Source organism: Lithobates pipiens, unplaced genomic scaffold (genome assembly GCF_037356315.1).
Source record: "Lithobates pipiens isolate NorthernLeopardFrog02 unplaced genomic scaffold, aLitPip1_a1.2 Scaffold_18, whole genome shotgun sequence".
Classification (NCBI taxonomy): Eukaryota; Metazoa; Chordata; class Amphibia; order Anura; family Ranidae; genus Lithobates; species Lithobates pipiens.
Window position 1 is genome coordinate 554205131 of NW_027507758.1, and position 18507 is coordinate 554223637.

At 43.7% G+C, this 18507-nt stretch overlaps 1 protein-coding gene across 1 annotated transcript in view; it reads left to right on the top strand.

The window, feature by feature from the left end:
* Nucleotides 1-18507, top strand: part of TNFRSF21 (TNF receptor superfamily member 21) — a 169869-nt gene that overhangs the window by 65021 nt on the left and 86341 nt on the right. Inside the window, exon 3 of the mRNA XM_077488914.1 lies at nucleotides 1858-2292. Coding sequence (XP_077345040.1) covers nucleotides 1858-2292 — 435 coding nt within the window. The remainder of the gene's footprint in view (nucleotides 1-1857; nucleotides 2293-18507) is intronic.

Sequence of the window (18507 nt, forward strand, 5' to 3'; positions counted from 1 at the left end):
ACAAACAAAGGACAGAGGTTGATGGTTTTACAAAGTCCTTGATATTGTGTTTTTCATCTAGAGCAAGGGTCTCCAAACTTTCTAAACAAAGAGCCAGTTTATGGGCCTTCAGACTTTAGGGGGGCTGCACTGTGGCCAGTATAAGTAGATAATATCACAGCTTGGTGGTCCATGGGAATAGACAATTTTTCAGGCTTGGTCGTCAATGAGAGTAAAAAAATGACATTGCACCTGTCCATCAATGGGAGAAATGGTGCCCCATCATTGGGAGAAATCATGCTCTGTTAATAGAATTAGTGGGAGAAATGTTATTGTTGGTGTCAAAGGAAGGAATGGTGGTCCATTAGTGGTGTCAGTTTCAGAAATGGTATCCACGTGGTTGGTGTTGGTGTAAAGAATGGTGCCCCAAGGGGCTGGATAAAGGCAAGCAAAGGGCCACAGTTTGGGAACTACTGATCTATCGTAGGCTACAGAGTTTGTCTCAAGTCAGAGCAAAATGAAAATCTACTTGTACAGTTTTATTTCCCCTTGTTTCACATATAGAGCAAAGTCTGGGACTTCCATACTGCTTCAACTTTGCGCATGTATCGTAAGCTCATGCGTGTTCATGTGTGCCACAGGATTTTGTGGGAAAACTGTGGCACATCTGTGTACATGTAGAATCTACAGCGGCAAAACATCATTTTTCGCTTTTCTCCAAATGTGAGAAAGGGAGGAGAAGGCAGGAGAAAATGCCTGTCTATTTAGGGTGAGGGCTCACTTTAAATAAATGTTAAATTAAAGCATCTTGGCAGCTTCACCTTGGGGGGGGGGGGGGGGCCAAAGGACCTGCCTCTTAGTTTAATAGTTTGTACTAACCCTGGAACTGCCATTTTTACTGGAAAGGCATATAAGGTAAAAATTGAATAAAAAAAATACTACTTTTTTTTTTTTTTTAATAAGTAATCCCCAGCCATTGACCAGCATACATTTTTCACTATAGTGATCCTCTAAGTGTAAGCCCTTGTACACACTGTCGGAATGAGTCTTATCGGACCGTGTCGTCAGATAATCCGACTGAGTGTGGTATGCATCGGACTGATTCCGTCCGAATCTCCGTCCGACCCAATTTTCCAACATGTTGGAAAGATTTCCCGACCAACTGGGCCGGACGGACCTAATCCGATCATGTGTAGAGCATTTTCATCGGACCAAGTGCCACGCATGCTCAGATCAAATTCCTACATCAAAGCTATTGGCTACTAGCCTGAATGTAGTCCCATCGTAACGAAATTATGTCATCACATTCTGAAAGATCGGATTTTTCGCCAACTTGGCCCGACCGTGTGTATGCAACAGTTTCGGACACAATCCGTCGGACTAAATCCGACAGGCAAAATCCGACGGATTTGGTTGGCAAAATCTCCGACCGTGTGTACAGGGGCTCAGGGTTAGCTTTAGGGATTTCACAGGCAGATTTTGACCCATTGTAAGTGCTGGAAAAGATTATCTCTTTAAAGAAAAACATTTCTTTATGTTCTCACAGAGAAGCCTTTTCATATACTTTTACCTGACATGTGCTTCTGATCTCCCAAATTTGCCTTATGGCAGGTGTGCGGTTTTCCCGGCCGGTCTAAGGCAATGTTACTTGCCAAGATAAATAGGTGAGATCATCAAGCAGCCCGACCTCGGCCTATATGAAAGCTTACTTGTGCTAAAATAAGAATGTTTGGCTCACTCCTGAGTTTATACAAGGAAGTCTGAGGTTGGAGTTTAGTTGTTCATTTAGACCCACAGTCTACAACTTTTTTTTTTTTTTTTTTATGCGCTCAAGTCCTACCCTTACTTCTAACTAATCCATCTCTGCTCGTGTTTCAGAGCCTACAGATGTTTACAACGAAACTGAAAAGAATGAAACTAGATACTTGAACACGACAGTAGACCCAGGAGCAGGAAACCATCAAAGACCTCATAGGAAGCCTCCACAGATGACAGAAGGTTCCCAGCCACCAGGAGTGGAGAGAAACCGAGGGGATGGACTCAAGAACACGGTCTTCAAGACCACCAAGCGAGGGCCTCCCCGGCAAGTCCCACACCATTTTGACATCAATGAGCACTTGCCTTGGATGATTGTACTCTTTTTGCTGCTTGTACTTGTGATCATTGTGGTTTGCAGCGTCAGGAAAAGCTCACGCACCCTCAAAAAAGGACCAAAGCAAGATCCGAGTTCTATTGTGGAGAAAGCGGGCTTCAAGAAGACCACAGCTCTGACCCAGAACAGAGAGAAATGGATTTACTACTGCAATGGGCACGGTAAGTGGAAACCAGTAAAAACGATGCATGCTAACAGTGGAAGAAATAGGAAGCAATCTAACTGCTGCTTTTCTAAACTGCATTTTTTAGGAAAACTGGTTACTTTGGGTAACAGAGTTGCTAATGTGACATTGTATATGGAGACTTGAGATTAGCTCAACATACTATATATTTAAAGGGAACACCATTGAATCCAGTTATGTATTATTAAAAATTGGAATGTGCTGTGGCTGTACATAGAGCAGTGATGTACTAAGTGCCGTAGTCCTTAACAACCTTTTTTCACACTTAAGCTAAGGTTACACTTGCAATAGGTGGGGGCAGTTAAAAACAGGAGCTTGAGCCACGGTTTTACTGCCCTCTTAAGCTGGTGTTGTACACTTGCAGCAGCTGTGGTGCTTTGCCTAACAGCGTGGCAGCAAGTGATACTTTGCTGTCCGACATGAAATGGGCTGCACCCCAACTGCCCTGTAACCATGTGCCATGCACACGGCTGCTGTGTTGTGGGCTTTTAGTGGTTTAAATGGGTAGTGAGGAGGCGCAATAATACCTCCCAGCCACATGTGACATGCCCTCTGAACAGCGATCCTTGGAGCCCCTAAAGAAGAACCAAATCCGTAATCTGCTGGTGGCTGTTGTAAGGACCTGAGGCGACTTTACTAAGCAAAGCACATGTTTACTTAAGCAGAAAGAGACTGTTGGGTTGATTTACTAAAGGCAAATGGATTTTTGTACTTTGCAAAGTGCAGTTGCACTCTGCAAGGACATTTTCTCCAGAACTTAGTAAATGAGGGGAAGCTCTGCTGACTTCCATCTGACTTCAATCATCCAATCATGTGCAAGAAAAAAATGCTGTTTTTCATTTTCCTCACATGTGATTTGAGTATTATTTGCATATTGAAGCTTTATCTGATTTACTAAGTTCTGGCACAAATTCCTTTGCAGAGTGCAACTGCACTTACGAAGTGTATAGTGTATTTGCCTTTTGTAAATAAACGCCTGTGCATTTGACTGGCAAATATGGCTGTCTCTATAGATTTCTATTCACAAACTCTAACAACATTTTTTTTTTTTTTTTTAAAGATTAACATCTATATTCAAATGTTAGGTGCAGGTAGGTAGAGGTATCTTGAACCTTTAGTGCAAGTATTAAAAGCGGAGCTCCAGCCAAAAGGGGAAGCTCCGCCTTTTCTCACCCCCCCCCCCTCCACTGGCACATTTGGCACCTTTTGGGGGGGGGGGGTACTTGGTTTTGACAGGTACCCGCTCCAACTTCTGGGTAAGATCACCCGGTGATCTACGACATTTCCGGCCCTCCTCCTGTTCCCTCCCGCTGCCTTGTGGGACACACATAGGTCCCAGAATACATTCAGAAAGCGCAGCGCAAATCACGAATGCGCAGTAGAAAACGGGCTGTGAAGCCTCAAGGCTTTTTTTTTTCTGTTTCCCTTACTACAGATGTTGGCGCCCGCATCCAAAGGCGGTTGACGAATCAGCTAGTGGTGCCGACATCACGTGATCTCTAGACAGTGTCCTTATATTTAATGTTAGCAGCTACAGTATTTGTAGCTGCTGACTTTGTTACTTTTTTATTTTATTTTTTTTACAAACTCCTTTTTAAGAATTTAACAGTCTTGTTGCAATGGACAAATAGAGTGACAAATGGGTTGAAATGCTTACGTTTCCTGGGGAAAATGCTGCTTTAGACTTCTTTCTCTGCTCATCACATGACCAGAAGGCTAGGCTATGGAGGATTAGCAAACCTTAAGGTCCCTTTCACACTGATTGGTTTTTGATGTCTAAAAAGCAGAACAAAATGCACAAAAAGTGTGCCACTTTAAATCCTATGGAACTCTTCACACCAATGTTCTGCAGGTGCGTTTTATAGAAGTTCTGCATGCTGCATATTTTGCGCATGTTTAGAAAGCGCACCAAAGGCCCAAAAACACACCTCCCTATTGAAAAGAAAAGAACGGAAAACTCATCAAAAATGCACAGATGTTGCAGTTTTCGAGTCGCGTGTCTATTTTTCATAGGTGCACGATTGGAGTCGGGTCACCAGAAAAATGCACCAAAACACGCATGCAGTTTTTGAATGGAGCAATGTGAAAGAGCTCTAATTACGATCCTCATCTTTTTAACCAAGAGATCATTTAAACTAACATTTAGGTTTTTGGTCATGTGAGCAGCACTGCGGGGAGCTTGAAGCATTGCTTTCTTCAGAAAAGCCCCTACATTACTTACTCTACTTTTCATTTGTAGCAGCGACATTTGCCTTTAAAAAAAAATGACATAGTTTGTAGGCATAATCATTCCCTTAAAGCGGAGGTCCACCCTAAAGTGGACCTTCCGCTCATTGGAATCCTCCCCCCCTCCGGCGCCACAATTGGCACCTTTCAGGGGGGAGGGGGGTGCAAGTACCTGTACAGTACAGGTATCTGCACCCACTTCCGGGATAGCTCTCTGCGGAAAGGGGCGTAGATTACGCCCCTTTCCGAAAGTCCCCCGCTGTCTGCTGGGAAACACACAGATCCCAGAGGCAGCGGGTCCATCCTTATTGCGCAGCGTGACTCGCGCATGCGCAGTAGGGAACCGGGAAATGAAGCCGAAAGGCTCCACTTCCTGATTCCCATACCCAAGATGGCGGCGGCAGCACCCGAGAGACGATCGAGAGATCGGCTTCGGGTGCCGACATCACGGGCGCGCTGGACAGGTAAGTGTCACTATTTTAAAAGTCAGCAGCTGCAGTATTTGTAGCTGCTGGCTTTTAAAAAAAAAAAAAAAACGCGGACTCCCGGAACACCTAACTGTCAGAGTTCAAAAGTTTCTTCTAAAGTCCTCCTTGAAGTTTTTAAACACAGAGCCCTTTTATTGCAAATGCAACATCTAAATCGTCGTCCTTGGCCTGCACCCTCCCATGCCTCCTGTTGCTCGTTGGAAGAAATCCTCATATTTTGTGGACCAGTAAGGTGACATGCAGAGGGCGGAATCAAGTGTGGGACTCCTTATGCCGCGTACACACGAGTGGACTTTTCGACGGACTAGGTCCAACGGTCTTTCCAACGGACTTTCGGCGGATTTCCTAATGACTTTCCGAATGAACGGCCACACACAATCACACCAAAGTCCGACGGATGCGAACATGATAACGTACGAACGGACTAGAATAAGGAAGTTCATAGCCTGTAGCCAATAACTGCCCTAGCGTCGGTTTTTGTCTGTCGGACTAGCATACACACAAGCGGATTTCTCAATAGGAACGGAGTCCGGAGGAGTTCCGGCGAAAAAATGTGAAACGTTCTATTTCTAAAGTCCGTCAGATTTTTGGACAGCAAAGGTCCGATGGAGCCCACACACAATCAAATTGTCCGCCGGATTCGTTCCATCGGATCTTTGCTGTCAAAAAGTCCGGTCGTGTGTACGCAGCATTAGATTAAGTCAAGACTTGAATATTAGAAAGTTGTGGGACTCATTAGAAGCAAGCTGTAGGTATCTGCTATTACATGTGAGTAGAAGATTTTAAATCAATTTTGCAGCGGTACAGGTGGAGGACTGCTTTAACATCCTCCTGAAATCTGCATCGGCTTACCCAGCCTTGATTTATTTTCAATTACTAAATGTAATTTTTATTGTAAATCCCATCTTGGTCTTCTCTGCAGTCTCCATTCTGAGTCAGCTCCCCTCTGATAAGATTTGTAGTGTAATATTAATTAGCATGGTGTGATCACAGCAGAAATCTCACTGTTTTATAATTAATATATACTAATGGAATTGTGAACATTATGACATCACTAAGTAGTATGAGTAACATTGTAACGGGAAAATTACCCTCCGTGTGTAACACTGATAATGGTGTGAGTTTCCATCCCACACACTCCCTCTTGTGCAATTCTGTCAGCTGCCAATACTCTCGTACAGTAATGGATATATCATGTTGTACCTTTTTTATAACCAAGGTTAAAGAGGATTTAAAAAAAAAAAAAAAATGATGACACTTTAAAAATAAAGGTAGATCTACGATTAACCATTACATGTGAATTTATGGTAACAATTGTGCTGGTAAAAGGAAAAAAAAAAAAACGCACAAAAAAACTAGGGCTAGAAATATTTTTTGTGATACGGCACTGTTGGGCGGGCATGCAACATTGTACCCAAATTAAAATTGATGTCTTCTTCTTTTTTTTTCTTTTTTTTTTTTTACCCACAAATAGAGATTTTCTTTTGGTGGTATTTGATAACCTTTGCGTTTTTTTTGTTTTTGTTTGCACTATAAACAAAATATTTTTTACTTTCTGCTATAATACACTTCCAAAAAACAAACACTAATTTCTTCATCAATTTAGACCAATATGATATAATAATCTTCTACATATTTTTGATGAAAAAAAATCCCAGTAAGCATTAGTTTGCGCAAAAGCTATAGCGTCTACAAACCATGGGATAGATTTATGGTCTGTACATTTTTTTTTATATATGATTGTTTATACTGGTACTGGTGGCGAGCAGCGATTTTTAGCGGGACTGCATTGTTGCAGACAAATCTGACCCTAAGTGACACTTTTTTTGGGATCAGTGACACAAATACAGTGATCAATGCTAAAAAAAATAAATAAATAAAAAAATACACTGATCACTGTATAAATGACACTGGCAGGGAAGGGGTTAACATCTGGGGTGATCAAAGGGTTAAGTGTGTTCCCTGCAAGTGTTTTCTAACTGTGTGGGGAATGGACTGACAGGAAGAACACAGATTACTAGGAACTGAAGATCTGAGTACTTCTCTCTCAGAATAGGGATCTGCTTTGTTTTACATAGGCAGATCCCCGTTGTATTTTTGGATGAAAACCAAACTTGTAAAATGGACAAAAACTGTGTACTAACAATCAGCTTATCGTATGATCGCTTCAAAAGTGGTATTTTTTGGCCAATTCATTGATCATTGGGATCATTTGGCCACAGGAAACTTGGTGATTGTAAACAATCACCTTGTAAAACAATCCATTCAGTTTAAAACCGAAATGAAATGCAAAACATTTGTGTATAGATATATAAAACAAAAAAAAAAAAGTATTTTATAAATAATCGCATTCCCTCTGTTCTCAGTTGCACAAGAGCTGGGGGAGGAGAAGCAACAGCACACTGAGCTTCCCAGCGAATGGCTGTGCAGGGGAGGCATCTCAGGACAAGTCTGATCATTGGAGGAGAGCAGGCTGAGTTCCCAGCTTATCTAGAGAACTGACAACGGTGTGCGGTCAGATTTTAATGGTAAAGCAGAGGGGACTGGCAGAAACGCCAGGGATTTCAAAGGAAGCAATACAAACATAACAGGCTACCTTCTCATACAAGTATATGGTACAGCAGGCACATATCTGGAATATAAAATGTTGAGGTAACAAACACTTTAAGCCAGCCATAGATGGCTCAAATCTCAGCTGATTCAGCAGGGACTGGCAGATATTCGATCCATTTATGAGCCGGCTGATTGTATCCTGATTGTACCCAAGTTGATCCATCAATCAATTTTGGGTTCAACCAGCATGTAGGATTTTTAGCATATGAATATTGCTAGTGGCTTAAGCTGGGAGAACACAATGGCTCCACGGGAGGGATTCCCACATAAAGCTTGAGTTTCTTTAGCACGTGGAAGTTTTTGCAGCCCCTTTACACAACCATATTTTTTTGTTCCACAGTGGATCACTTTTCAAAGGACATAAAAAGGTGATTTTCAGGTGTTCCAAGAGGTGGTGATGACGCTTGCTGATGCCTTTTTTTTATTTTTATTTTTTATTGCCAGACGGCAATTTTGCTTCACTAGAACATGCCATAACTGCATGTGGTTGCTGCACTGCCCCATTCATTTGGGACAGTCTGACGGGAGGGGGGGGGGGGGGGTCAGATTTGGCATGTACAATTGAGGTTGCCGCACTATCAGGCAAAGTGACACAGCAATATGTACCCAACTGAGCAGCTCCATGTTTGCTTGTAGATGGGTAGTTAGTGTTGGGGGAATGCCAAAAATGTTGATCATATGCCTGTTTTTACCGCCCCATGGTCGCAAATGTTAAAAAAACCTTACGTTTTTCCTTTAAGCTTCCATAGAAACACAAATGCGTCACTAAACGCTGCTTAAAAAAAAAAAAAATCCTACTCAAGTATGTGTTCTTAAAGAGTTCACCTTTTACTAAAAAACTACCTATGCAGATAAGGGGTCTCTGTTAATAAAAACAAACTGCAGCTTTGACTAAAGCTAAAAAATGACCTTGCTATAAATGTAGGCCCTTTTACATACATCATGAAGCCTGGTCTGAAAACTCCCAGGACATTGCTAGGGTGTTGCTAAGTGAGGTCTAGTCATCACTGCTCACCTCCACCATCACAGGAGTAAGCTTTCTCTGTTTCAAAGCCCCTTGCATACTATGTCTCTCCTCTGACACAGTAGCTTTCAATTCAGCATTTGAGAGCTCACTCCTGTGAGGGTGGAGGTGAGCAGTGATGACTAGGCCCCACTTTACAATGTCCTAGGAGTTTTCCGGCCAGGCTTCATGGGGTATGTAAAACTTTAGTGGCGCACAGAAACCTTTTTTAGCATACACTATAGGATTCTAACAGACCTGGAACACCTTTTGGTGCTCCAAAGATAGTAGTAATGCCGTGTGAATAGTGCCCCGTCATCCTTCTATCGGGCCCTGTTCTGAGCCACATTCCCATCTGAATATTGTGTCCAGGTTTCAGGCGGTCTGAAACCTAGACACATGATTCAAAACTCAGTCCGGGTGACTCCTGGACAGGTGGCAACCCTAGATACAAGGCTCCTCTTCCCTCCTGTGTAAAGCTGCAAGATGGCGCTGGCCCTCCTTGTGGCGTGGGAGGAACACAGACTATCCAGGCTGCATCTCCACCGGGTGAGTCTGCATAGTCTGTGGATTAGCTGAATTTCCAGCCAGTCTCCCCTCAGAGCTTGACAAGACGGGTGCTCCATAATGAAAGTTTCCCTGTGGGGAATGCTGCTGAGCCTACTTTGTTATAAATAATGGAGGCCATTCAGCACCATCAAGCATCTCTCACTACACAAATGGACTGTCTCTTCTTAAACAGGATGTGCATAAACTCTGTCACAGGGTCACTAATGCAGAACAACGTATTGGTGACTTGGAGGATGAAAGTTGTCCATTACAAGGCACAGTCATTGATTTGCGTAAAGGTCAGGAAATCACCGTGGATAAATTGACTGACCTGGAAGATCGTCTGCAACGCAACAATTTACACTCTCTGGGGTTCCCAGAGTGCTGAGGGCAGGGATCCTGAGACATTTATGTAGAACTGGCTTACTACCACTTTTGGAGCTTCCACATTCTCCCCCTTATTTGCTATTGAAAGGGTACATAGGGTGCCCCTCTGACATCAGGTGCACCCCCCTGTCCAGTGCTCATCAAAGTGCTATATTTTTTCGTGACAGAGGCGGTCCCGAGAGCTGCTTGGGAGAAGGGTCATGCATCGTATAACGGCAATCCCATTAATATTTTTCCAGATTTCTCAGCTGCTACACAAAAGTAACGGGCAACTTTCCCCTCTATTAGGAAATGCCTACAGCTTCCATACAGCATGCTCTATCCAGCTAGACTGCGTGTTCTCTATCAAGGAAAGGCTCACTTTTTTACTTACTTACTGGATCTGCTGGATATCGCTACTTCAGTTTCATGAGCTGGCCAAGATCCTGTTGTGTCTTTGTGTGAATACCCTGTTGGACCTCATCCTATATACAGGGTTCAGAATGTTTTTTTTCTTTCGACGTGCGGGCTTTTATGGAACTATATTTTTAGTATTTCTCTTCCAGCTTGCGCATCTCTCGCAATCTTCTACAGGTGTCGTTGACTGACCTATACCGTGTTCTCCATGCTATGCAGGTTTTGTTTTGGGGAAGAAGCTCTCAAGTGTTTGGGGGCCGGTTGGGATAGAGTAGTTTTGGTTCTAAAGGGGTTTTTGTCCTTATTATTCCATTTCTGTCCCAGACATTGTCCATTTATAGTATGTGGGTGGGCGCTAGGTTTGCCACTTTTTCTTCAAGCCAAACCCAAAACACTTTAGCGGGCTTGGACACCTTTGTGTTCCCCAATGAGAGTAGTAATGCAGTGTGCATAGCATGCCGCAAGATACGGTGGGTGTGGCCAAATTGCTCTTGCTGAGATCATTGCCCCGCGTCCCTAGGGATGCCAAAATTGCCTACAGCTCTCAGATGTCAACATTTGTGTGTGACTATCTTGGGTACTTGGGGAGCCACATTCCGGTCTGGATAATGTGTCCAGGTTTCAGTCTGCCTGTAACCCAGACACATGATTCAAAACCCGGACTGTTCGGGTGAATCCTGGACAGGTGGCAACCCTAACTACCCCTATAGTAAGTAAGGGTATTCAACTGTAGTTAAAGCTGCACAGTTGGATTTTATTTAGCCACTCCTTATCTGCACTGTTTTTTTGGTAACAGTGAACTATGTCTTTTTAACGTAAGGTCCCTTCTATTGCTCTCCATATCTCCAAATTCCTTCTTTTGTTCATTTTAATTTTTTTCCTCCTGCAATTTTACTTCCTGTTGTATGATGGTTACGTTCGTTCTCCATGGTCCCACTCTTTATGTAGAACATGGCCACCCTCTCTCTAAAATGGATTCTGGGATTTATAGTGTGCATATGATCGCAATTGCTTATTCCAAACAAATTAAAATGAGGGAGGAAAAGAGGAGGTTTGGGAGCTCACAGAGGATATTACAAGGAGACAGAAAAACGCTAAGACGTTAATAAAAAATTGATTGCAGGGTCGTTAAGTAGTGGATGTGTATATCATTTTTTTGAAAAATAAGGATATTGTTTCCTGTAAATGTAAGCGTGGGAAATGAATCCTTCACAGAAAAAAACAGAATGACTCTTACACAGGCCGTATGTTGATAACCTCTCCATAGAAAACATGCCGCCCACACCCAGAGGCTTGCACCGCCGGTTCAATCCTGCCTCACCCCAGCGCGGCTCATCCCAGCTATTCAGCCATAATGCAGAACATTGCCAATGACTCTCATAAAGCCCTTTCCCCAGGGGACTGCGAGATAACAGCAATATTACACTAAAGCTATTAGACATCATAAATTGTGGGAGCGACAGACCAGGCAGCATACCTCTCTGCTAATGAGTAGACGGGAGAACATTAGAATTCCATATTGACTTAATGTTGAATTTGAAGTGTCTGTATACAGAAGGGTGGAGGTATGAGACAAGGAAAAACTGGTGTAGGAAATCTACACTCGCCGGCCACTTTATTAGGTACACCTTGCTAGTACTGGGTTGGACTCCCTTTTGCCATCAGCACTGCCTTGAAGAGGAAGTAAGCCCTGATTGGTTTACTTCCTCTTTGTTTCCCTGCAAAGCTAAAGCATAATGGGCTACTATGCATCGCACTGTCACTTCCCACTTGCCTGACACAGGAGCCAGCGATGTCACCGCTGTCCCCTCTTCCATGGAGCGTCCATCTTCTTTCCAGTTATCGTGGCTCCGGCGCTGTGATTGGCCGGAGCCGCGATGACGTCAGTCCCACGCATGCACACGGAGCCGCCACTAACTGCATTTTGCCATTGTCAGCGGCATGCTCAGTGAGCCTGCGCATGCGCCGTAGACAGCGGTGACTGTCTTTTTGCAAATATCTCCTAAACCATATAGGTTTAGGAGATATTTCTTCAGGTAAGCCTTAATCTAGGCTTACCTGTAGGTCAAAGTGGTCTGTAAGGGTTTACAATTAATAGATTCAACAAGGTGTTGGAAACATTCCTCAGAGATTTCGTTCCATATTGACATGGCATCACACAGTTGCTGCAGAGTTGTCGGCCGCACATCCAAAGGTGCTCTTGCATTGAGATCTGGTGAGTGTGGAGTCCATTGGAGTACAGAGACCTCATTGTCATGTTCAAGAAACCAGTGGTGAGATGATTTGAGCTTTGTGACATGGTGCATTATCCTGCTGGAAGTAGCCATCAGAAGATGGGTACATTGTAGTCATAAAGGGAAGGACATGGTCAACAGCAATACCCAGGTAGGTTGAGGGGTTTAAACGATGCTCAATTGCTACGAAGGGGCCCAAAGTGTGCCAAGAAAATATCCTCCACAACATTACACCATCACCAGCCTGAGCTGTTGATACGAAGCAGGATGGATCCATGCTTTCATGTTTACACCAAATTCTGACCCTACCATCTGAATGTCGCAGCTGAAATTGAGATCTGTCAGACCAGGCAACCTTTTGCCAATCTTCTATTTCAAATTTTGGTGAGCCTGTGGGAATTGTAGCCACAGTTTCCTGTTCTTAGCTGACAGGAGTGGCAATTTGTGTAGTCTTCTGCTGCTGTAGCCCATCTGCTGTGTTGTGCATTCAGAGATGGTATTCTGCATACCTTGGTTGTAACGAGTGGTTATTTGAGTTACTGTTGCCTTTCTATCATCTCAAACCAGTCTGCCCATTCTCTGACATCAACAAGGCATTTTTGTCCACACAACTGCCACTCGCTGGGTATTTTCTCTTTTTCGGACCATTCTCTGTAAACCCGAGAGGTGATTGTGTGTGAAAATCCCAGTAGATCAGCAGTTTTTGCAATACTCAGACCAGCCCATCTGACACCAACAACCATTTCAAAGTCAAATCGGCAGTAAACCGTTGATTTGGGGGGGGGGGACAACCTGCAAGACAATAGCATAATGTGCTAGTATGCATACTAGCATAATGTGCTAGTATGCATACTAGCACATTATGAAATGCCTTAGAACGAAGAGGGGGGCTGACATGTTGCCTCGCAGTTTTTTCTGGGGTTGCTGGCTCTGGCGATGAGTGGCTGGAGCCATGATGTCACTCCCGCGCAAGCACACGGGAGTCCTCCATCCCAGGCATGATACACCGGACCTTCTCTGTGCATGCGCCGCTGACGTCAGCGGCTGCCTGTGGGTTGAATATCTCCTAAACCGTGTAGGTTTAGGAGATATTCATTTTACCTACAGGTAAGCCTTATTATAGGCTTACCTGTAGGTAAAAATGTCCAAGTGGAGTATACAACCAATAGAAATCCCCTTTCTTCCCCATACTGATGCTCAGTTTGAACTTTTGACAAGTCGTCTTCTCCACGTCTAGATGCCTAAATGCATTGAGTAGCTGCCATGTGATTGCCTAATTTGTGTTACCAAGCAATTGAACAGGTGTACCTAATAAAGTGGCCATTGAGTGTATATACCTGTGAACATGTGTGTCCAAAACAAATCCTGGATAGACACCTGCAGGCCATGTCACCCATTGACATCTTGTGTCTTGGGGACACCAAAAGTGATAACTTGATAAGGTTCCCGACTCCACACAGCTCACACCTTCATAAAGTCATGCCAGGGTGATGATCCCCCCACAATTGAAAACGTATATAAACCTATATGGCCTTGTTCAGACGGGCGTACACAGGTGTTTCGTGTCATTTTGGGGTGCAGCAGCTTCAGATTCAGACGCTGATCCCAGTTTGGCATCTGTGTGTGTGTGTGTTCAGGGCTGTGCGCCCGCACTGATGTTAGATTAGTAACAACTGCGGTGTCCCAATTGACAATTATATGGAACGACCTGCACAGAACACCACCCCCGTATGGAAAAACTCAGCCCTCGCACAGATGTACACCGTAGTACCCCCCCATGTGAACGAAAAAAAAAGTCAGCAGCACAAATACCTTAGCTGCTGGCTTTTCGAAAAAAGAACACCTGTCCAGGTATCATGCGCCATCCTCAACCAGGCCAGTTCTTTGTCAGTCTTCAGGTCCTTGACGCCGGCATGTTTATTGTGGGAAACTGGCTGTGACTTCTTGCAGCTTCACCAGCGGCTTCCCATTGCACATGCACAAGCTTTGCTGTGCCATAGCCTAGAAGACTATGGGCAGGGAGAGGAGGTGCCTAACTTCTGGTGGAATCACCAAGGTGGTCCAACCAGAACTGGGAGCAGGTAATCTCACCCCCCCCCACCCCCCCCAAAAAAAGAGGGGGACATATAATTATGCAATTGAAAGCATTTTACCTGTTGATCCTGCCAGAAAATGTGAGCTTCCTGTGTTACTTTGCTAATAAGAGTTTTTTTCTTGGGGGGCCTACAGAACATTTTCTTCCTATGCTATGAAGAGGATTAGAGAAGGTGTTCTGCAGTCCTACCACGCTTCCTGTCCTAGGTTGATAACGCTGTTACTCCATAGATACAGTACGGTGAGTAAGCATTGGCACCCCTAGGACATGAAGTGTTATTTGAAAGGTGAAAATGAAGAAAATCTTGTGTTTGAGTTTGGGTACACTTCAGAGCCCAACTCCAGGATGGAGAGAAAAAACAAACTCTGCAAAGCTGCAAAGTGTAGTCTCATTAGGACTAAGAGGAACTGAAGAGGTTGTATTACTTACCTTACACCATGCTCTAACGCTTTCCTCAGCACAATGCAGGACTAATAACCCTGCATGGTATATGGAGGAGGTGAGCATCCAACTGCGGCTAGGAGTGTCTTACAGAGGAGGCTTCACAGGAGTGGCCAAATGGATGGAGGGGAACCTACCAGAGCAAGGATTAAGGGACGTATTAATCCGTATCCTTGTACACTTGGCTCAGCAAGCATTTAAAGCCCGACTCTGAGCGAATGAGAAATTATCCCTTGCAATTATCCCTTGCTTCTTTTACATCTAGGGGAGCAATAAAAGGAAATCTACTTTTTACTTAGAATTTTCTGCTCCTCCGTGCAGCTTCTGCACCTTTACATTCTACTGGTCAAGTTGCTGATGCCATCAAGATCAGAGCAGGCCCACTTGAGCCTGGAGTTGAGCTTTGACTGTCCCCACACCCTTTCATGACTCTGCATTGTATCCTCCCGGCTTCATGCACCTTGCTGTTAACATTACTGTCTTCTTTTGGGTGATCTGTTTAGATAGGGCTTCCATAGGTGTTTTAAAAAGTCTTCATAATCTGGTGATTCTGCTATGGATTACTAGTAGCCAGTAGCCATGCTGACATAGCATGCCAAATCAAACCGCAGTCAGATTAGCACAGTGATGTTTCTTTCTAGTTTGTGAAGGGTTAATACCCAATTACGTCTTCAGTACATACACAAATATAGATTTCCGAAAGCACAGCGTTGCTTTTTCGAATCATACCTGAAGCCTCTGTACCGCATTATTGGCTACTGGCTACAGTTCCCATAGTAACTACAGACTATAGATAGGATAATACTTTTAAAATTGCCCACTTGGTTCGTTCAGGTTCTGTCGTCTTCAAAAATAGTAACACTTTTGCAGTGATGTGATGTGCCCCCAATCCGGCTCAAAAATGAAAGGCATAGCAAGTCCCAGAAGTATACATGGCCAGGACGCTCATTATTAAACCGCTCGGCTGCATTGTTATTGCACTGGGGGTGATGGACAGAGAAATGAAATTTAGAGCTATTACCCAGGGCACATAATCAGGCTTTATCTCTCAGATGACATAAGGAATTTTATAACATAAGCTTGGTTTAGGCTGGACTACCTTTTCTTCCAGGAGTCTGGGGAAAGCACTTATAATGCATCACTGGCAACAGTGACCTGTTAACAAACCACCAGTACCCATACTACTTGCCGACTCCAAAACTGCTTCTACTGCCAATGAAGTCCAGATACATGTAGATATGGAGCCAATGGTTTACCTCTTCTAGCCTTAGTATTTTTCATACCTGTGCATTGTAATTTTTTTTTTTTTTTTGGTGGGGGGGGGGGGGGTAATAATGAATAATGAGAGGGAGAACTGGCTGGTTGTTGGTACTGAATATGTATACAATTTGTCTCATAAGCTAGGCATGAGGTTACCTCAGATTCACATGTAAAGGACAAGTGCACCTCAGATACGCATTTAGCCAAGCAGGCGGGTACCTCAGATTCATATGTTAAGGATGAGGGTGTCTCATATGTCAAGCTGGAAGGTGCCTCATGTTCACATGCCAAACAGGAGGGTGTCTCAGATTCCCATATGCCAAGCAGGAGGGTGCTTCCTGTTTAAAATACTAAGCAGAAGGGGTGCCTTAGATTCTCATGTCAAGCAAGAGGTGCCCGAGAGTCTTCTATGCCAAGCAGAAGGGTGCCTCATATATTTTCATATGCCAAGCAGAGGGGTACCTCCAATTACCATTTGCCAAGCAAGAATGTGCCTTGGATTTCTAAATGCTAAACAGGAGGCTATATCAGCATCTCATATTCCAAACAGGAGAGTGCCCCTGATTCATATGCCAAACAGGAAGGTGCCTCAAATTAACATATGCCAAGCAGAACAGCACCTCATATTCTCTCTCATATGACAAGCAAGAGGATGGCTCAGATTTGCATATATTAAGCAGAAGAGTGGCCCAGATGCTCATATTCCAAGTGGGAAAGTGCCTCTGACTCACATTCCAAGCAGGAATATGCCTCAAATTCCCATACGCCAGGCAAGAAGGTGCCTCAAATTCCCATAGGCCAAGCAGGAAGGTGCCTCAAATTAAATTCTCACTATGGCAAGCACAAAGGTGCCTCAAATCCCCATATGCCAAGTAAAAAAAGTACCTCAAATTCTCATATGCCGAGCAGGAAGGTGCCTCAAATTCTCATATGCCGAGCAGCAAGGTGCCTCAAATTCTCATATGCCTAGCAGGAAGGTGCCTCAAATTCTCATATGCCTAGCAGGAAGGTGCCTCAAATTCTCATATGCCTAGCAGGAAGGTGCCTCAAATTCTCATATGCCTAGCAGGAAGGTGCCTCAAATTCTCATATGCCTAGCAGGAAGGTGCCTCAAATTCTCATATGCCGAGCAGCAAGGTGCCTCAAATTCTCATATGCCTAGCAGGAAGGTGCCTCAAATTCTCATATGCCTAGCAGGAAGGTGCCTCAAATTCTCATATGCCTAGCAGGAAGGTGCCTCAAATTCTCATATGCCTAGCAGGAAGGTGCCTCAAATTCTCATATGCCTAGCAGGAAGGTGCCTCAAATTCTCATATGCCTAGCAGGAAGGTGCTTCAAAAGCTCATATGCTAAGCAGGAGGGCACCTCAGATTTTTATATACTAAGCAGAGGAACGTCCCAGATTTAGAAGCTTCTTCAGATTGCTCTATGCCAAGCAGGAGGGTGACACCTCATATTTCAAGACAGAGGGTGTCTTCTAGATTTTTATGTACTAAGCCGGAGGGTGGCTGAATATTTGTTTGCCAGGAGATTGGTTAGGATTTGTCAGGCAGAGAAAAGAATGCCCATACCCTGAGAGGTTGTTTGGGTTTAGAATACCAAACCGTATATATGGGACCACTTCCTGTTGCTTCCTCGTAGACTGTCATGGGGCAATTACCCAACATACTTTGAATAGTGTATTTTATGTAGAAAAGACGTTTTTACTGCTGTCTGCTCATCCTCATAAGGTAGAGGTTACGGCAGTCTTCCAGCTTGTTACTGGTCACATCCGGAATAAATTCTGTTAACATAAAAAAAAAAATCTTGTTTTGTAGATGTCAAAGAAATGAGGAAATTATTTGTTTTTCCTCTGAGGGATCCAATGAGCCATCCAAAGTACACAAGTCTGTTAAGCAATGCTTGTACTTCCCACTAGCCTAACCATCTGTGTTAATAGGTGGATGAAGGTTCCTTCTGTGTGATCTACCAGCTTTATGCTATCTTAAAAAAAAATCTTCATGCTCTTCTTTTGGTAACTTTATACTACACTATCCGAAAGCCACGTAGTTTAGCTGATTGACACAAGGAAATAAAAACTGTGATTTAATATTTTTTCTGTGGTCACCACTGTGCGCTCCTCAAAGTCATGCTCAGTAAAAGGATTGCAGCGAAAGTATATGAGTGTATTTATACGGACTGGAGTTCTACTTTTACTTTGCACTTGTGTTCGATTATCTATATATACAGTACACGGCACTAGCGAGATCCCAGGAGCCAAGTAACTGGTGCATTCAAAATTTAGATTGCCTGTTGGCTTCTCTAGCATCTCTGGTCATTATTCCCTTTATGCATTGCATTTTTTTGAGTAGAGAAAATGGACCCAAAGCTTGCTTTAAAGATTACCAATTTTCCACCTTGTGGGACACAACTGTGTCAGATTTTGCACATAAAATGAAATTTAAACCAACTAGATTTACTAAAACAAAAATTTCCATTGAGCATCTAAACCCAAAACAAA